This window comes from Cyprinodon variegatus, unplaced genomic scaffold (assembly GCF_000732505.1).
Source record: "Cyprinodon variegatus isolate N-32 unplaced genomic scaffold, C_variegatus-1.0 Scaffold184, whole genome shotgun sequence".
NCBI lineage: Eukaryota > Metazoa > Chordata > Actinopteri > Cyprinodontiformes > Cyprinodontidae > Cyprinodon > Cyprinodon variegatus.
In genome coordinates, this window is record NW_015150637.1 from 220706 (window position 1) to 242497 (window position 21792).

At 37.8% G+C, this 21792-nt stretch overlaps 1 protein-coding gene across 1 annotated transcript in view; it reads right to left on the minus strand.

Annotated features, from left to right (window-relative positions):
• Positions 1–9719: 9719 nt before the first annotated feature.
• The window catches only part of LOC107087436 (platelet endothelial cell adhesion molecule-like), a 15860-nt gene continuing 3787 nt past the window's right edge, over positions 9720–21792 (minus strand). The window contains exons 4-15 of the mRNA XM_015379005.1: positions 21224–21520; positions 20889–21149; positions 20502–20783; positions 15491–15790; positions 15112–15390; positions 14820–14952; positions 12323–12390; positions 12174–12227; positions 11580–11669; positions 11435–11485; positions 10898–10920; positions 9720–10264 (exon numbers count right to left, since the gene is read on the minus strand). Of these exons, the coding sequence (XP_015234491.1) occupies positions 10103–10264; positions 10898–10920; positions 11435–11485; positions 11580–11669; positions 12174–12227; positions 12323–12390; positions 14820–14952; positions 15112–15390; positions 15491–15790; positions 20502–20783; positions 20889–21149; positions 21224–21520 (2000 nt within the window). The 3' untranslated portion in view covers positions 9720–10102. The remainder of the gene's footprint in view (positions 10265–10897; positions 10921–11434; positions 11486–11579; positions 11670–12173; positions 12228–12322; positions 12391–14819; positions 14953–15111; positions 15391–15490; positions 15791–20501; positions 20784–20888; positions 21150–21223; positions 21521–21792) is intronic.

The window sequence follows — 21792 nt, forward strand, 5'->3', positions numbered from 1 at the left end:
TATAGTAGTATTTAGAGATGGACCTTTTATTGATGAAGGACTCAACCCAATCCAAGGCCAGATTTCTGAGTAGTCCGATTATAAAATAGATTTTGTTGCTGTCTTAGCATTGGAGTAGGAACACTCTGCTCCTGTCTAATTCGCCAGAGAAAGTCCCTGGGGTTGGTGAAGTTATACCCTGGAACCCCTCATGAGCGGAAAGGTAAGGAGAACATGATTTGCATGTTCACACTGACTGAGGAACAGTATGAAAATTAACCGGCCGACAGTTGAGTAATTATGGAATTTGTTGCAATAACTGAGAAATGCACTGCAGCAATGAATTTTGGGCCATAGTTTGAATGGTGGATTCATGTTTGCCAAATAGGATGCCTTGTTCGGCAAGTGCTGTCTGCAATTGTGCTGCACAGCCAGGTTGGACAGATGGTTCTGACATGATTCAGGATTTGACTCTGAAGCAGGCACAATCAGACACAGAACAGTTTTCTTAAAAGGTTTATTGAACAAAAGAAGAGAAGGTAACAGGATAGGTAGAGTGTCCGACGCTGTTAAGTGGTGGTGGAAGCAGTGGAAGCTGCAGTGGAAGGTGGAACAGGCTGTAGATGGTTTTGCTGAAGCCAGTATCTGATCCTGTAGGTACAGCATCTTAGAGCCAGAGAATCCAGTGGAGAAAGACAGAAATAAACCTGTTCATAAGGTGGACACAAGAGGACAAACTGGGGAAATCCAGGCTTGGAAAATCCTTTAGGAGTGGAACACACAAGGTGCGAAAATCAACTGTTGCCCATCTTTAGCAAACAGAAGGCTGTACTGATTACAGGAGATGAACTTCAGCTGAGTCCAATCACCCTGAGGAGGAAATAACCACACCACAAATACTGCACAGTCTGCATACCTAACAGGAATGACTGAGTGAGACAGAAGAAAAGTTACAGCCAAAGGATGAAGTCACATTTTATTGCTACAGTTCTTCACAAAGTTCTTCAATGTTTAAAGTTTTCGTCGTTAAATCCAGCTTTGCATTCTTTAAAGCTCTGCTGGGTTTGGTGATACAGCTAAGGATTCAGTTGTTATATTAACTTTTAAAATTATGTGCAGTGACAAATCCAGCCGGGGCTTTTAAGAGTCAACCTGAAATGTTGCTGAATATTTTTTTATAGTGGGCAGCTTTTCTACAGATTATAAGTGTGAAAAGACATAAAAAGTTTAAGATTTAGTCAACTGCTGAAAAAATGCTTTTAAAATCTGCCTTCTACTCCTAGAGAATGCCCTTCCCTCAGTTTCCGCTGCTTTTCTGGCTATGTATTGTCTAATGAGCCCTGCTGTGCCTCTGATCTGTCATACCTGGACCATTGCATAAAAAACGCAGTGGGGGTTAGTGTAAGTCTGCATATGAATGGCCCGTTGGGTAAACTTGCCCAGGCTGGGGCGTGTCTGGTTACAGCACACCAGAGGGCAGAAATAAGGGAGCTGACCTCTAAATCGGGAAGCAGTAATCCTCAGTGGTTTAGTGAGAAAGAGGGACACCATCAGTGCAGCATGCTGCAATGGAGGTGATTCCATGTTAAGGGACTTGAGTGAAATGCAGCAGCCTCTTGTCAAAGTTTGGCTCATTATTTCTTGGTTTTAGAGAGACTAATATACAGTCTCAGAATAAAAAAACAAAACAAATGTGACTTCTAGTAGATCTTCTGTTGAACTCAACAGCAGTCTTAGACTCCACCCTAAACATTACATAGTGCGCTATATAGTGGTTATGCCACTGGTAATGCCATTTTTAAATGAGTGTCCGAACGTTCAGTGGATGAAGAAGTAGTAGACTCGAAATTTCCCATAATGCACCTTGAGAAGTTGTGGTAGACAAGCAGATGTATCCTGGAATGCTTTGCGAGAGCTCTCCTCACAAAGCATTATGGGATTTGTTGTGACAGTGGCCCGAAGTCGGGTAGTGACAGCGGCAACAAATAACAAAGGTGGCGCATGCACTGTGAAAGGAGGCAGAGTTACGTGACCAACGGGGAGTGAAAAGTAGTGATCATCTGCTCTCTGAACGGTAAGTTAACTGAGTTCACAATAAAGTCCACTTTACAGTCCCCGCATTATATAGTGATTGTGGCATTTAGGGTTTAGGGCGGACATTCGGACACAGCCTTAGTCCTAATTCTGTTTCACTCTGCAATAAATTTCACAGATTGTTTTTATTTAAGCTGCCAAGTTTTAAAAACTGCATTTTTCACTGAGAAAACATTCATTCATGCATCTCTTTGCTGTAACATCTTCCTAGAAAATAAAACCATAGACTAACTACCACATTGTCCAGGTTGTCATGCTCAGGTATGAAATGATCTTCCTCCATATAGTAGGCAGAGCTAAACTAGAAATAAGGCGAGGAATTCTGTCATCAAAGGGTTTGTCCAGGTAGATCTGCTCTAGGTGATTTAGGTGTCAGATTAAGGTGCCCCTCTTTGGTTTTTTGGGCTCTTCTCATTGGGCCAGGACTCAGAACTCACTGTAGTAACTTTACATCCATCAGAATTAGCTTTAAGTCTGGGTTTCCTTTTGGAAAGGTTTCTCTTTAGCCCAAGTCCTGTTTGTTTATTCAAGTTGTCTAACCAGCAGCTAAGAACTAGTTAATGAGTTCAAAGGAAATAATAATTGAACTTTATTGATCTCACATTGGAGATGTCTTAATTTAACCCATACCCCTGGGTAGCAGCAGGGTGCCATCTTGGGGCACCCAGGGGTCAAGGGAATTGAAACAGGTACTCACAACTTCTCAAAACACAAGTGCAGAGTGGCAGTCTGTGGGAGTGGGTTTTGAACTCACAACCTCAGGATTCTAAGCTTTTATGGATTTATGGATACTTTAACGGTGTGTTATTTTATTTTTTTATTGGCATATAAGGTCCTCTGTTTCAATAGTTATTCTTTTGTTTTTTGTGCAGAACTTTGTAATAGTTTAGTCTTTGATTGGTCCTCAACAGAAAACTTCAATTACTTGCTTAGGAGCATCATTGCTCTTTCTTTGGTTTATAATTGTAATTTTTTTCTTGGTATTAAATCTGCTTTCACTCTATGATGACATTATAGTTTTTTATTATGTAATTTGAAAAACCTGCAGTGTAAAAAAAAATATCCAAAAAATTCTGTGTGATTTTATTTAATTCCATCGTATGAAAAATTGCTCTCAACATGAGTTTTTTTTTATTTTTTATTATATCAACTGTATTATTATGTATGGGACTGTATTAGTTGCGTTTAGCCTGCTACAAGTGGTCGGACAGGTTATATGTTTCCCAAAAATTCGGTTAGACACAATAAGTCATATTTTGAAAGGTACCTTTCAAAATATGACTTAACCTGTTAAGTTATTCATTATAAAGTTAGGCAATACTTTTCTGTTATTAGTTGGCATTTTAAGGCCTTATAACCTCAGTCAGCTCATATGGATGTTTGCATTTATATTTGCAGATTTTTATTTTTAACCTGTCTCAGATCCTTAGTCACGAACAAAAAAAAATCTACTTGTCGACTGTCTTATGAACTTTTTTGCTGAGAATACAAGCTGCAGTTTGCATTCTGCTCACTCCTTCTATTTTCCAGTGACCTGTGTCATCCAAAATTAAATCTCTCGCAGTATAGCTGTGAATAAATTGTCCCATGAGAGGAGTGCAAAGCCCCTCATACACAAAGCAGCAGCTGCCCAGGGTACAATGAGAGCAGCAGCACTTGTTGCGCCTGTTGTTTGAGGATAAGGTTACTTTATTTGGAGTCCACATCCCTGGAAAAGGAGGCAGGAGGTTAAAAGTTTGCCTGTGTGTTCCTAATTCTTTAAGCTTTTATTGCACAAGTTGTGTTGCATAAAAAAAAAAAAATGCCATATGTCCACTGAGCTTCTTTCCTCTGCTTAACCAGGTTGGATAAGATTGTGAGAATTAATTCCCAGGATTCATTGAGGCTTAAACAATAAATGATTGAGGACATCGGACAGGTGGAGTGATGTAATGTATTCCTTTCCAGAGCATATGAAGGACAGTTCAGTATCACACAACTGAATGACCTGGACTGCTGTGCTGCCTGCACAATTTTAGCAGAACATATTATTTGGTGTTATCTATTTCATGAATATGTGTTAAGCATCTTCCTCTCTATAGTAAATGTACATAATTTGCACATTGTATGAAATACCAATATACCTAGAGTTCACCATACAGCTTTCAAGCACAAATCTGTATTTTTTTTTAAGTTTTAAACTCCTGTGGAGCTGGTTGACAACTTCCTTTGCATCTCTGCTTCTATCTGTATCTCTGATTCTGTCTACTTAAACCCCAGTCAGCCTCGGCAGATGGCCGCTTACACTGAGCCTGGTGCTGCGGAAGGTTTCTTCCTGTAAAAAGGGAGTTTTTCCTCTCCGCTGTCACTATAAGCATGTTTGGTGTGAGGAATTGCATTTGAGTCAATGAATCAATGCAATCAACTGGCTTTCCTTAGATAGAAAACTTTGAATCAATTTGACTGTATGATCTGGTGAACTGTAAAAGTGCCTTGAGGTGATGTGTTGTGAATTGCTGCTATATAAATAAACAGAATTTAATGCTAGGAGCTACATATTTCCTTACAATTCTTTGCTTGATAGGATGCATAGGCACAGTCAACCTCACAGCGTTTAACAAAAATACATTATTTTTTATAGGTTCTCTGTGTGTCACATGCTAATGTACACACCTTCATATGCTTGAGTTTTCTAAGATAGCGCTTTAGCTGTTTGTTTCATTTCTGCAACTTTAGTTTGCAAATCAGAATATTCTGATAGCATCAAGCCACTCAAAGGAAAAATATGTCACTTTTTCATTTATATGCATGCCATTAGGATTTTCAAAGGGCATAAATCACCCCTCTGATAGGAACTGACATAAACATGTCTTTCAAAACACAAACATATTAAGATAAATTGTATGACTGAAGCTTTAAATTTAAGAAAACCAAAAAAAATATTTGATTTAAATTATTTCTCTCTTGAACTCTATTTGCGGTTCATGGTTATCAGGGCATTGAACAAAGCATTTGTGAAATATGTCTCTTGTAATAAAGATTTGATCATCAGATGACCCCCTAAAAGGTGTCAGGGAAACATGTGCTTCATCACGTTGTGTGATGTAACCAGTGAAATCATGTGGTTGTGATTTACGATCACAGCTGGACATGCAGGAATATATGCTTTCATTAAAAGAAAGGTATTACTCTAATAAAAATAGAGGGCACTCTGTAAATATTTGATATAATAACTGGGATATTCACCTCTATAAAACCACTTTAATAAAGAAGTATTTATGTATTCAGTCGTTGAAGCAGGACTGTGGCACCTTAAAATCAGAAAAAGCACAAGCTCTATTAGGCTAAAGCTGAAGGCAATTTATTCCCAGAATGCATTTCATGGGGGCCAATATGCTAATTTTAGCACAACAGCCAATGGCAGTTAAAGAGTGTTGCTCCAGAAAGGGTTGGCTCTAATTACATGGTCGTGACAGGAACAGAGTATGTGCAGCAGTGAAGGAGGGGTAACAGCGAGCTTCAGTCTGAGTCTTAGACCAATTTATCTTATCCTAATATCTGCAAGCAAAGTCAGCTCCTCTGTTTTTAAATCATACTTTTTGACAGGATTCACCCTGTTGATCATGTGAAATGTATTGCTTTGCTATTGGCCATGCCTTGTATAGAAATTCCTTTCAAGACCCTTGACCTTACATGTTATGACCTCAAAAACAGCACCTGATCCATCATCTCCAGGCCACAGCAGAATCCAAGACCATCCTTGGTCAGGGTGTACAGTGTCTGGAATGACCCTGAGGAATGCACCATGCACTACTGACCTCAACTGGCAGCTCCAAACAAAAGCCTTATGAGAAAAAGGTTGAAATTTGTGCTTTGGATCTATTGGTTATATTAATACAGTAGTGCAAACCAATGCAATCTCTCTTCCAGAGGTTTAATTTCAATCCAACAACTTTCTAATGATACTGTACCACTCATGCAGCTCATATTTACGTAATGCAGTATCAGTTCCTGTGCCTCAACTTCAGAATACGCTGTTCCCTGCTGTCAAGTCTAGTCTCCTGGCTAAGTAATGTGATAAATAAAACACGAGTCGACAGAGGCACGGTTATATCTCCAGCGCTGGAGTGTGTTTTCATTTTGGCACCTCTGTGGACACCATGTTAGCTAAGAAGCATGCATATCAATAAGTGAATGAGCTCTTTGAGTGGATTGTGCAAACTCTAGAGATATTGTATAACACCCTTGCCACATATACATGGATTCATTTAGCCTCAGCACGGCTGGTAAATAAGGCTCGTAGATCAAGGTAGTGTAAAAACTGGCAGTGCTTTAAAATGCTGTAATGAGAAGAAACTCACATCCAAACAGAAAGAGAAACTCTCTGTAATACAGATCATAATCATATACAAGTAATAGAGACAGCACCTTGTGATTTGTGGCAGCGCCCATGTGTTTACACCAGTGTAGGGTGTTACAGATTCCAACAGAGATTTGATCTGTTGTTTAGACTTTGTAAGAGCTTCTGGTCAAAAAGCAATTCCTCAGATACATCTAGTATCTAAGCTTGCTTAAAAGATCAGATATGCTTCAATGGTATAAAAAAAAACTGCAAGGGTATATCAATATAAGCTGGAAAAAAATAATCCCTATAGATTCAAAGTGTTTAGATCATTCCAAAGCAAATACTGAATTTATGTGCTGATTTCATTCATTAATGAAAAAAGCTTTCCCCTAATGTCCTGATTCTGTGTAAGAAGGTAACTGCTCACTAAAGATAGGTTTTAGTTGATTTGTTAATCACTATGATTAAGTCATTAGTTAGTATAATTTAACAAGCATGATTGGGGTGGGGTGTGGGTATACTTTCTGCAGGTTAGTTAGCTCCTGACACTTTAACCCTTTAACTGTATTGTCAACATCCAACCTGTGTTTTTTCTGAGGGAACATTTGGTTGACCACACAGTTAAAAGATTAAATACCACAATATGCACAAATATACTCTATCTGGGTACATTGGTACAACATGATACCAATGATTTGGGGATATTTGTTATAAATCTTGGTCAGTAATATGATTCCACCTGTCTGTATTTAGTCGTGCAAATAATTCCCGTAGCATCTAACCTGATGGGATTGACCTGAATCTTGTTAGTTTTGATCTGAAACATTGTATGAGGGCCTTTGAAAAGCTAATCTCATGTAATTATTCAAAGCTGAAGGTTTTAAAAAAATTAACTGATATCTCCTGGCAGAGTGGCATCAGAGTCAGACTTTATTGTATTAAATTAAAGTTGCTCACAGACAGATGGTTTTTAGCTTTCAATGCAGACTGCCTCTAGTGTGCCCTCTAGCGGTGGAATTGGATGATGCAGATTCTTTTTTTTAAAAACCCTTATTTTTCCTATTCTGTGCACCATATGATCAGACTTAAGTGTCTAAAAAATGTAACACAATGAACACAGAAACATTTTAATTTGAAGTATCTCTTAAAACAAATAGAATTGCCCCCATTGTTACCAACCAACCTTTTTTTTTTCATTTCAATTTAACTAACCAAACCTGATACCTATGTGAATATAAAATCAAAAAATATTTTAAACAAAGCCTATCTGCAGTTATTATTTTATATATTATTCTGTTTATTATTATTTAAACCCTTTGAGGGTTCTTTCTACCCTCTCTTTTAATTTTAGGCTGGAAGGCTTTTGCTTTTGGGTCAACCGAAATGCTGCAGCCAGAGTTCTGATGAAAATTCAAAAGACAGATCATATTTCTCTTGTCTTAGTTTTTCTTCACTGGATCCCTATTAAATCCAGAATAGAATTTTTAAATCCTCGTTCTCACATATAAAGTCTTAAATTGCCAAGCGCCTTCTTATTTCAGAGAACTCTGCTTTGAGTCGGCAGGTTTACTTGTGGTTCCTTGAATTTCTAAATGTAGACTTTTATGATAAGGTTTTAAACTTTCCTTTTTTATAAAGCTTATAACTAGAGTTGCTCAGTTTTTCCTGAGCTATCTCTTTATTTACGCTGCTATATGCTTAGACTGCTGGAGGACATACTGTAGGGACCACTTTTCATCATTCTGCTTCATTCTATCTCTATTCTCCCACTCTGCACTATTTGTTAGTTCAACCTCTGACTTTATCTTGTCTCTGCTCTTTCTTTTCATAGTAGCTTCATCTGGTCTCTTCCTGTGTGGCTGTGACTCCATCATGGAGAAAAACATCAGCTGGGCTGCTGCAGTCAACACCTTAGATTACACTGTAGGCTATAGAGTTGGGCCTGTTTTTTAGTGTTTACTCGGTTTCTCTATCGCTACGGGCTCAGCTTTTACTGTGACTAACTGTATGTGCTTTTTTCCCTCTCTTTGACATGGAAAATGCCCTAGCATTCATCTGATGAACTTATTTTTTCCTAGACTGAGCAAGAATAAGCTTTTAACATAGAAAATATTTATAGATTAGTGCTTATATGTTCATTTTGTATGTCTGCTTCTGAACCCTGAATATAAATATGTCTGAACCTCAGTTGGCTCAGAAGAAGGCCGTTTACACTGAGCCTAGTTCTGCTAGAGATTTCTTCCAGTTAAAAGGCAGTTATTCCTCTCCACTGTAACTGCATGCATGCTCGCTGTGCGGAATTGGTGTCGACTCGATGATCGGTTATCATTAGATAGAAAACTTTGAACCAATTTGACTGTATGATCTGACTGCATTGTCTCTTTAAAGTGCCTTGAGATGACATGTGGTGTAAAGGTGTTATAGAGATAAACTGAACTGAATTAATACTAGAGATGGAATATCAGAGTAAAGTTTTTTGTTGATCAAACAAACGTGATGAATAATGTTGAATCTGGTTATTTAATAGAAACTATCTGACACGTGGGGTGAATTTTCTCTTATAGAGATAAATCTTCCCGTTATCTAAAGAAATTAAAAATCAGATGATAAATGAATTGAGAAAATAATTTCTGCCATGGTTGCTAAGCAGCAAGAAGGTCTACAGTACAGTAAGAGCCGTTATGCACAAATGAAGAAAATATGCAGCAGCATAAAACCCTCCCTGGAGTAGCAGGTTTACCAAAATTATTTCATCAGTGCATGAAAGACTCTAAGAGGTGACAAAAGAATATGAAAGGCTCAGGAAAGATCATTGTTCGGGACTGATTAAGAGAGTAGATGGGCAAAAACAGAATCCTTTGCATTCTTTTTAGGCCATCCTACCTCAAGTTTACAAAAAAAAAAAAAATTCTAAAGACTTTTGGGACACCATTGAAGACAAAATAAAACGTGTTGTGTTACATCAGGTTTAAAACATAGGTTTAAAAATATCATACCAACAGTCAGAGACTGTGGTGTTTGGGGAATGGTCTGACTCTGTTTTTTTCCCCCTTAGGACATTGATAACTTGCCATAATTTAAGGATTCATGTAATCTACCAGAAAACCATCAGGGAGATAAAATAATCTTTAAGTTTTTAGCTTAAACTCAATCAGCAAGTCCATTCTGATTGCTTTATATAACCAGGAAGAATGTTTTCGATCAGCCAAGTCAAAGCACAGACTGAAATTTGATTAAGATAAAGTTAACACAAAGAAGAGTGTGCAGTCATTTTAAAACTGCTAGTTAAACAAAACGCTTGCTGACAGTTGTTGCTGCAAAGGATGTTAAAGCCAGATATTGGGATTATGGAACAATTACTTTTTAACGTGACAAAAAATAAGTGACAATGTGATTGACAAGAATATTTCAAAGCGCTGCAGATGAGGATCTGCCTTAAGCTTCTTTCTTTTTGGTATATAAACACAACCCCTCCCTCTTCCTTCCTTGCCAGGCTCCTTGATAACAAGGGAAATTTCCTGAGCAAAACATTTTATTCATGTGTTCCAGAAGAGGGGATTTAGGATGACAAACGTTTTGATAGAATTAAACAATAATACAAAATATTATTGCACAATGTTAAAGTTTTAAGCTTCTTTTGGGTCAAAAACATCAGCTGCAACAACATGACATCCTAAAAGAGGAACAAATATATTTGTTGGTTCCTCAACAGTCAGGTGAAGGGTCACAGGATCCTTTCTCTTGGTCAGCAGTCTGAACTTCACTGCTGTTGTCAGTCTCAGTTATGTTTTCACTGTTCGGGCTCTGATCTCCAACCTGACTGTCTTCAGGTTTGTGATTGCTGTCATCACTCAGCTTGACTGGTATCTGTAAACAACAAAACAAAAAACAAATAAACAAAACATTTGTTAAAGATTCGAAAATAAATCACACCAAATTCTTTTATGTTAACAGACTTTTAATGTGTAAACAAACTAAAATTATTTAATTAAAAATAATTTTGAGGATTCAAATAAAAATTTGGCATATCCAGAGTCTAAAAGAACTGTAAAGCTCAAAGAAAACATGAAGGTTCACAATCTTAGTGATTTTAAGGTTTTAGATGGCAAGGAAAGAAAATATTGACCACATCAGATGTGGAGTGCTTATAGACTTTGACCACAAAAACTGATTGCAAACAATGAATCAAGACTTGGTCCAACAGAGTTAGTTTAATTGAATGAAGTTTTATCTTTGGTATTAACAAATGTTGGTTAATTTTTGAATACTGTCATGCAAAAAGTGGGAAAAGTTTGGATACAATCGTGGTCTGATTTTTTCACACCCGGAATTTTAACAAGGATGTGAACACTTCTGAGGATCACAGCTTTCAGTTCAATAAGTTGTTATTAATGTTTTCTAATATTCTCTAACGTAGCGGAAAATTAGTGCATCAACTTGAAAAAACAAAGAATTGTATGCGTGGGTGTGCGTGCATGGCGTACACAAGGTCTCACTTACATTATCAGCCACTTCTGGGACACCTGTTAAACAAAGACAAAGGACACAGTCAGGAAAGAAAAAGAGAAGGAAAAGGAGGAGGACTTAATCATTGCCTCCAAAAACAGAGCAATGGTATGGAAACAGGAAGACTCTTTTCATTTAAAATGAACCAGTAACTTCCAAGTGCAGGTAGATTTTAAGCTCTAGAGAAATCATGTTTCCGCTTTATTTTCAGCAGAAAAACACAAATACAGCTAAGCAATCCTATGACTAAGCAATGGGCAGCTGTATTCTCCTAAACAATTAGACGTTTGGCCACTTAGCTTGAATGAAAGCTCAGAATGCTTGCCTTTGTGGTTGAACAGGAAATTCTCTCTGACGAAAGCAGGAAGTAGCCACCTGGAGACTAGGCCTACTGTTCTAATGGGTCATTCTTTCACTAACAATGGATTTTTCACAGTCCCCAGTTGATCCTGTTTCCTGTTTTTTTCTCTGTCTTCCAAATGTCAACATTTCTTTTAAGGTTTTCAATAAAGAGCTTGATGATCGCCGTACCTTGTTGGGAGTCGCCTACTTCACTGTCGATAGTGTCTGTAGCCTGTTTCACTGAAACAAACAGGAAGCAACATTGTAGAACTTAAGGAAAATCAGTTATTTTATGTTTTTGTACATGTGGTTTTAAATTCAGAAGCATTCTCACCTTTGATTGGATCTGATTCTCTTTTTTCAGACTCAGTATTTTTAGGTTCAGCCAATTGCGGTGCCTTGCCGCTGTCTTGGTCATCTGACTCTGCACAACAGTTTGGTTAATGTTGAAAGATAAAGCTGATGTCTATTTTTCTTATCCAAATGGAATACAACAGTTACACATTCACCGTCCACCCCATTAGTTACAGCAGTTTGAATACTTCTTAAAACAAAGAGCAAATCACCAAATCAGATGCCATTAACACAATCTATTCATCTGGAGGTGTTAAAGACCATTTATTTGATCGGTCACCAGAGCTCCACCGGAGCAGCTTAGGGAGGTCATGTAATAGGAGGCTTGCATCTTGGATACGCAGAAACTGTATAATGACACTGTGTAAAACCATGAAAGTTAAGGTATTTCGGAAGAAAAAAGGGGGTCTAATCAAACACAATCAAAGTAAATCTAATAAGTGGCAATGAAGTATACATTTGGTTCCTGAAGAATCAGAAAAAAATATATTCATATATAGAAACTGGGTTGAGAACATTTCCTAAAATATTCTTAATCCGGTTTAGACAAAAGCTGTTGACACCTTCTACCTACCAGAGCCTGAGACATGGTCACTCCACAGACTTTTTCCCATCAAGCTTGGGGTGACTAAACAGGGTAGACAAAAACACCAGCAGAGTTGATTGCTAAAACCTTGGTATCAGTCTACTTATTCCAATGCTTAAAGGGATGACCAATATTACCATTTGCAGCATCAATGACCTCAGCCTGTGTGAGACTCAGTCGCTCTACTTTGGTGCCAGCTGACTTCCTGAGGTGGAGACAAAGCAAAATCAGCAAGGGATCTATTGGACTTCTTATACTCTGAAGGTATATATTATTAAAAGCTATATTTCATCATAGCTTAAAGGTATAGTGGAGGATTTTCGCTAATTTTGAAAAGACCTGCCCCCTCCACTTAAAAAAAAAGCAAATGCACAACCATGTACCCGCTCCAGAGGGGGAACGCCTATAAAAAATGTGCAAGAGCATGCACGAGCCTATTTCTCTTCATGCACACTCTCTTTAAAGTTGCTGTCTTTATCGCTCATACAAGCTTACTTTCCAAAAGAAGATTTGCAATTTTTTCACTATGTCAGACTCATCACCGGTAAATGAAAATTGGGACGAGTGCATAGGACGACCTTACGTAAACATATCACCAGAATGATAGCCCATGGTTGCACTTGACAATTTTTGCTTTTGTTTTTTATTTTTTCACCTTATCTGGAGTCTGTTTTGAGTCTGAAGTGAACAGAATGCCAACGGCTTCTTAGTATCAACAAAATCCATATTGAATATAACATTTTCTGCTAGTTGGACAGATTTAACATGGATGCACTTGACATCACATCTGCTGAACAGCGCTGAAACTTCCAACCCAAAGTCAATTCAGGAAAACAGACTACCGCTTTCTCCTTACATTGGTGCTGAACTACTGAAGAGTCAGTCTGCTCATCAAATTATGTTTTAGTCATAAAAGGTACGATATTTTATGGTTTTACGATGTCTCTTTAATGTCACAAACCTAGAACAAATAACATTGATTCTAAAAGCAGATGAATTTAAACACACATTTCCGATTTTGGAAGCTGTTATTCATGAAAACAGTAAGTTCGCTACCATATGTGAATGATGACCTGTTGGCTGAAACACCACTGCCGACTGTTTTGAATAAAAAAATCAGCATAATGACATTTTCAGATGGAACATAGTCAAGTACTGTACATGTGTGGCTTATTTTTGGCAACATATAAAGATGGGAGGGCGAGCACAACTTCTTTCTCCAAAAACCAGGTACGTGTCAAGGTCTTGGCGTTGATGACATGTCTGATTACTCATTTCATTCACCTGCCTAGCTTCGCCCAGTTCTCATTAGTGTTCATCTGATCCACCTGCTTCAGTCTGTATTTAACCAGCCTTCAAACAGTCATCAGTGGCAGATTATTTCAGCCTCTGGTTAGAGTTCTTTAGTTTACCCGAGTGTTTCTGATTGCCTGATCCTGACCAATTCTGCCTCGGGAACTCTGAGCCTATCTGTCACATTCTGATCTGTTTGCTGATCTGTCCTCGGACTCCTGCTGGATTCTGCCTGTCTGCGGACTGAACCTGGAACCATGGCTGCGGAAAGTGAGGGTGCTGGGGGTGCTGCAGCACCCCTTAGTGGCGAGGGTGATTTTAAAAAAACGATATTAAAAATATTTTGCGCAATTTATAAATTTGTTATGAATATTTTTGGAAATGATTTTGCCTTTTTTATTTTACAATTACGTGTATTTTAATTTTAATTTTATCATTTTGAGGCCTAATCAACATAAGTTCATGGAAGTTACGGTGTCATGGCAATTTCAAGCAAACAAGAGCGTGGTATCCCACACATGGCAACAGACCAATTTTACATAGTCTAATGACAGAAACGAGGAGGAAATATGGCACAGAAACGTATTTCGGATTCGTCCGCTTATGAGAGACTATATCTCCATGACCTCAGAGCGCAACTTAACATTTGGACACCCATAACCAGGGCACCCTGCCAGTAGCTCAAAGTAAGAGCATGGTGCCACCATACACTTTCATACCTTAGTTTAAGGAGATTTAACAGAAATCTGTAATTCACACATTTTTTTAATCTAGAGGAAAAAAAGCTTACATTTAATTTTGTACTTTTTGTAATTTTTAAAGTAAACAAGTACAAAACATTTAATCAGACAGTTGGAAAAGTTCCAAAAAGCTAAAGTGTACACTATGACAGATAGAGAAATGTGTAATTGGATTTTATTGTAAAATAAACTACTAACAAGTTGAATGATACTCATTATTGACATTATAGAAAAAATGTCTAAGATACAAAAATCCTGAATCATTTGAAAATTGCTTAAGGCCTTGTGAACCATTTAAAGTTTGCATGAAGTTTTTAGCATAAAATTGTTTTAAGATATTTTAAAATGCAAAATACTTTAGAAAATACTTTCAAAACTATTTATACCAAAATAACCTTAATGTTTTGAATGACCTCATCATATTAATATAGAATATAGATAGGTATCTCCGATAGGAGATTTTGTTTCATATATTAATACAGAATAATAAAGATAAAAAGCAACGATCCCCTATTAACGCTTAACTGCATTAACAAAATAATGAAATATGCCTGTTTAGTTCAAGTGATCTTTAGATAAGTGAAAGAGCAGTACCACTTACACTGACAAGCTGCCTTTGCTCTTTCTCTTAAACCTTAAGAGCCGGGTCCTTAAGACAATCACCAGGGCCAAGGTGAGGAGAAGCAGGAGGCAGGAGATGATGATAAGCACTTTTTTCCACCCTGCTAGTTTCACTGCAGAAAATATAATAAAGTATTATAAGTAGTCTATGGTATTTCATAGAACCAGTATTTTGCAAATTATTTACAGATGAAATATGTGTCACATCACATAAATAGTTCTAATTTCCACACCATTCTGAGTTACAATTATGTGGCGGAAATTTAACGCACCTCCAATGGTGACCAATTCGCTGGTTTTGATTTCGTTTGCTGGGTTTGTGCTTGTGCAGTAATATCTTCCCACGTGTTTTGCGTTGGCATTTTGGATGCTGTGGGACACTTTTAGTTTGTTTGAAGCCAGAGAAAAAATTGCACCAGGTGACTCTAGGTGGTACCATGTGAAATTGAAGGGAGGGCTGCCTGTCTGCACAGAGCAGACAAGGTTTATGCTTTGTCCTTCGGTGACATCATAGCTGGGAAGAATAGTCAGCTCTGGTTTAGAGACAGGCTCTGCAGAACAGAAAATGTGCTAGAAATGTAGTTATTGTTATCAGAGAAAAATAATAAAAACAAAAAAACAACACTCCTATTATTGTGGCGCAAAACCTACCAATGATAATGGTTGACTTTAGAAGCTGCTGCCCCAATGCTATTTTAGCGGGGAAACGTGGATTATTCTTTGCGTGGCAGAGAAATGTTTCTAAATCTGAGGTCTTCGAGATCGGAGGTACGTCAAAGATGGCCTGTTCCTCAGATCTGCTCACCTCTCTGTTGAGAATCAGCCTGTTTGGTCCATATAGGGTGTATTTGATAGGAATGGTGCCTGTGTGACTGTGACAGATCAGTTGAAACCTCTTGCCTAAAAACATCTTGCCCCCAGCCACACTCAGCACAGGATCTGAAACAGGGACTGGGAACAAAAGACACAAGACATTTAATGAAAGATTAAAAGATAGCTCCTCAATAACACTCCGATGAATAAAGTATATCAGTAACGTATTGATATATTAGAATGCAATTTAAAATTTTGTTTCTTTTTGTAATTCAGTTTTAAAAATTGGGACTCGTTATTATGAAAGATGTAACAAGAAGTCTGTATCTTTGTTTTGACAGATTAAGGATTTCTGCCATACTTTACAGAGGGCTGTATTTAAGGCATAGTAATGGACAGTTAGGAAAAACTGTAAAAGAAAATGTACGAAAGTATATGTAGCGGTTAATCAGAACTAACAACAAAAAAAGCATTAAACTAGATTTTATTTATAATTTCTATACAGACTGAGGTAAGCTTCTGTTCTTATGTCCCCATTTGTCCAGGCTCCAGTACAGGCAATAGGCTTGTTTATTTCTATTATTATTATTTGATCATTATGACAGAAAATGTTTCATGAACAGGGTCGCTCACTATCATTGAACTCAGCTTTAGTCATTATGACACAGAAGAAGAATTATGGTGGTATGAGAAGCCAGGGCTGCTGGCCACAGTCAGATTTTTCTATAAGTGTAGTAAAGGGACAGGGCCAAGTTATATTTATGGATATCTTGCAAATTATTTAGGGTTAGGGACCTGCTGGAGGTTTCCTTCTATTAAAATGGATTTATCTCCACTATAGCTGCATAAATGCTCGGTATGAGGTATTGTTGCAAAGCCAATGATGTGATGCAGTCTGCTATTTAAAAATAAAAATAAAATCTTTGATACATTTTTCGGTATGATTTATATTAAACTACCTCTGTAAAGTGCCCTTAGATGTCTTGTAAATTGCAACTTTATGAATATACTTAATTGAATTGAAATATATGCCTTCACTGATTGATTGTCGCTGAAAGGTAGGTTTAATGACGTATGTAGTTAAGCTTGTTTTTCAACTTCACTGTGGACATCGTACAACCAGGTTTACATTCGTGCAATATTGTCCAACCTACTCTTTCGATAAGAAATGGATTAAAGACTGAAATTCCTTCCTTTTTTGTTTCTTTTTCTTTTCTTTTTTAAATCCTGATTGTATAATTGTTGTGGGCATCATGGACCTCTCTGACATTCTTAACTCCTTTAGCATCTAGTTATGGTAACTAAACAGTCACGATTAGGCACACTAAGGCAGAAACAGGACACGCACTATTCTCAATATAGTGGTACAGTGTACAGCTGTTTCTCGAATAGGCACAGTGGCACAGGGGTGAGAACATTTATATGTACAGAAACAGGTAAAATTAAAATACTACCAGTTTTGTTGTTACATTTGTTACTGATACTCCATGTATATTTAGGAATTTTGTATTCATCTTGATATTTTTCATTCTGGCCCCTGTCAGTCAAGGTCCTTGGAATTTCCCTAATGTTTCTAAAAGGGGCCACTGTTTGAAATAAGGAAAAAGTGGTCTCCTTCTGAACACTTCACGATGTTGATTCTACCTCCTGTTCCTAACTCCTATCCCTTCACCTTTTGCAGGGTCAAAGGCAAGAACACTCTTCAGGGTAAGAAAGGAGCTCAGGACTGCTGTGTTTAATCTGGACAGCTTTTAGCCTTACGTATGTCATTACACGACAGACATGCACATGAATGATGCTGGTCAAATTGGGACTACAGCTTTTTTAGAAATGAAGTACAATAAACAAAAGTTACCTAAATACAATGAACGGCTTAGGCTTTGTCTTATAATACCCCAAAAACTTTAAGGTGTTTTCACGCAGAATACATTAATACCCCTTTCCCACTGGCCCTAAACCTGTTTAAACAATCTGCTTTTAGTCGCAGTGGGAACAGCTCGCTGACCTGTATCGACCCGTTTGAAGCTACCCAGGTTAAAATCACACTCAAATGGCTCAGCTTCAATTCGGCATACAGTGGGAACATCAGACCCAGGTCAACCCACTAATTTACATGATACCATTGAAAACAATGTATGGACGTCAACACACCGCGCCACTCGCATCTGTTCTGATCTGAACAAGCTGAAACAAAACTGTTTAAATTTGATAAACATGGTGCAGCACTGGTAAGAGGGATTTGGACAGATAAAAGTGCCAAACAATAAAGCACACTGACTGTGCGCTGATTTCCTTCCATGCTGCTGATTTCTTTCACTCGTGACATCACCAAAGCTAATCCATCATGATGGCATCACCAGACACGCAGCAGTGTGGGGACAGAGGCCACGCAGCTTACCTATGAGGGGTCAGACTCAGCTTTTTTTGCCAATGGGAAGGGAGCCAAATTTAGATTGTTAGCAGGTCTACCCGTGTTTGTAAAACCTGTGCTAACCCGCTAATTTCAGTGGGAAAAGGCTTTAAAGAAATAATGTAGTTTAGTTCGATTCCGTCAGGTGGCCTGTGTCTATATTTCCTGCGACACAAAACTGAGGCACTTGTAAAGCTTTTAAAGGGGGGTAGGAATGTCAGGAGGTTCATATGCTAAATGCATTGGTAGGAAGCATTGTGCTTCCTACCAATGCATTTAGCATATGAACCTTCCGTAACACTAGCACTATTCCGATGGCCCTTACTATGGCGAAGGCTGAAGTACTTTTGTCTTGACTTTAGTGTCGTTACTGTGCAGGGTTCCTCAATTCTGTTCCTCAAGGTCTGGTGTCCTGCACCTTTCCGGATGTTTTTTTGCCTAAACACACCTTAGTTGAATAATAAGGTCATTAGCAGGACTCTGGAGAACTTAGAGTCATTCAGTAATTTATTCAGGTCCGGAAACAGTGACACATCTAAAAGGTCGGTGTCTGGCACCGGTGTCCTTCCTCCGTAATGAAAGACTGGTCTAGAGGAAGGGTGGAGAGGTACAGAGTCATAGCTACAAGCTTTGTATACTATAGTAGCTGATTTAATTTTTTCAGAATGATTTTGTACCTGCCAACACTAAAAGCTGCTATACCTATATAAATGGCGATAGTAAAGTGTTTGTCCAGCAAATACACCAGACCAAGAGTCCTAGAGATGGCAGATCCAACAATGGTGTCTGAAGGCTGTGTCAAAGAAACGTGGGATTTGTTTGAAGCTTAGCATAGCCACTGGCAAATTGGCCTTATGCTATATGCACCTATAAAGCCGGTTATGCAAAATATACCCAAATACACATCCCCCTCTGCACATTGACACAATTATCGGTAGGCATTAATTTCTCTACCAAAAGGTCTCAATGATCTACATTTTTTAGCAGATAGAATTTGAGGCATTCTTAAGTTGTAAGCTATAGTCAAAATTCACAGATATAAGGTCAGAAACATACAAATCATGACGATTTTCTAATTTGCTGTGATTAACCTATTTTCACTAACTAGACATAAAATCTGGTTGCATCAGTTGCCCTTTTCCATGCTGATGCTGTAACCTAATAAATTTACTCAGCCAAAATTTTACTTCTGACTACAATTCAATCAGTGTCGCAGGGCAACACAGAGACAAACAGAACAAACAACCATGCACACACAGACTCACACCTAATGACAATTTAGAGATGCCAATTAACCTAGCAGTCATGTTTTTGGACTGTGGGAGGAATCCAGAGTACCAGGAAAGAACCCAGGCATGCTCAGGGAGAACATGCAAACTCCATGCAGAAAGACTCCGGACCGAATCTATTTGTTGCAAGGCAGCAGTGCTACCCACTCCCACTGAGCAGCCCCTTGGGAGAAATAATTTATTAGTATCAACTTGCATCACACTGCATCACACTGACAATACCAAACCAAAACACTGCTTAATTGCACCATATATAGTTAATGCTCTGAACTCTGAACTATCAATGATTTTTTTTTCACTATATCTTTCTTCTCCCACACTGTTTACATTTGATCAATGCTGCACTTAAAGAAATGGAAATGTAATGAAAGCTGTACAAAACAAAATTTCGTTTTTGTATACACTCACATGACAATAAAAGTTGTCTAAGTCTAATTTACAAAAAATAATAAAGAATGATACAGACGTATTATACCTTTTTTCAACAGTCATTAGAAATGGTTTAATTGATATTACAGCAATCAGAACCTTCTATTTGCTTTCCAGTTTTTTGACTTTTTTGTGAATTTGGAACATTTTTACTATCTTTAGGGATGAGCTTCCAGTCTACCCAAGTCTATCTATCTAATTGTGTTGATCTAATGGTCCTGATATTTAACTACATTTTCTGCTCTCACAGTTGTATTAAGTCCATGACAATACCTAATGATGCAACCAGTAAATTTGTCAGTCATAGAAACATGTTTAAAAGGCTGTAAGGTTGCTGTTGGATCAAGATGTCATTTATTTTTGGAGGCGGTTTGAAGTAATTTTGCTTTGCTGGGTTTGATCTTCAGCCTGGGGTTTTTCTGCATGGAGTTTGTATTGACTTTTGGATTCTTTCTGGATACTTCAACTTCTTCTCACACTCCAAAAAAACATAACTATTAGGTTAATTGGTGACTCTAAATTGCCCTCAGGTGTGATTGTGTGAATAATTGTGCATCTTGTTTTCCTGCAATGGATTTGTTACATTGATTGTTACATTGATTGGGGAACCCTGCCTTTAGTCCATTAAATGCTGAAGATGGGAATCAGCCCCATGTGACCAGACATACAAGCTGTAGAAGTTGGATGAATTGATTACATTTGCATGCATCAGAGGACTTACCTTTAGCTTTAACACTAATTGTTTGGCTCTCCTTGTTAATAGTTGATGCATTTCGAGTGCCTCCAACTTTACAGGTGTAGTTGCCATTATGTTCATATCGTGCAGTAGTTTGATATGTGGCTGCTTTGGTCAATTCAATGCCATCTTTGTAAAGAACGTATTTAAAAGTACGGGGGTCAATCATCCCAGGAATGAAAAACTCGACTGAACAGCTCAGGTTAAAGGTTTCCCCTTCAAACAGGTCCACAGGTTCCAAAGTAAACCGGGGCTTTGAAAACACCTCTGTTGGAGAAAACAAAATTTATGCAACATATATTTCCATTATTACCATTTCAGCAGCAATTAACTTGGGTTCACAAATGACATTTAGTAGGACGGAAAGCTTGCCTTTGACTGTGAGCGTTGTGTAGTTTTCTCTTTGGACGTTTCTCCACTCAACCTTGCAAACAAGCTCTCCAGAGTCTGTTGCTTTGGATGTAAATCGGTAAATGAGATGTTTACCAGTGGCTCTCTTTAGAACAGTCCGGTCCTTTATAAGAAATATTTCAATGTTCTCCAAAGAACTCTGTACTTTACAAATCACTTCTACTATGTCTGGTTCATAGATGTCGTTAGGGGTTATGGTCATGTGTGGAATGATGCTGAGCTCTGCAAAAACACAAACTCAAAAAGTCAGGCACAATTTTCCTCTGTTAGTCTAGAGAAAAGCTTGATATAATCACCTTTAACTTTCACTGGAATCCAATCACTGATGTTGGAGTATTTGCTCCCTGTAACAACACTGATTTCGTAGTCACAGGAGAGAAAACAGTCTCCTCTGTGCCTGAGTGTCATGGTGGTCTCTAAAAAGTTATTTTTGCTTCGTAGCTGTTTTATCCGCATAGGCTGTCCATCCTTAAATTTCTGGTAAAAGTTGAATATGAAACCGCCTTTCTCCTCTGGAGCACTGCAGGTAACTTTGAACTCTTCACTCTCATATGGAGTTGAATTATTCAAATGGAGAATCGGGGTTTGAAGGCCTGACAGGAGAGAAACACACTGAGAAGGTGAAAATCTTTTTTTCTTTGCACATTCTATAACTACAACCACAAACGTCAGTGTATTTTATCAGGATTTTATATAATTTACCAACATGAAAAGGCAGTTAATATAAAAAGGAAATAAAATAAAAAACAGCCTTTAGTTTTCTTTTGTCAAAATAAAAATCTCAAACATCTTGCAGATATTTGTATTTTGCCTTCCTGAGTCAATATTAATTGTGTATATATATATATATATATATATATATATA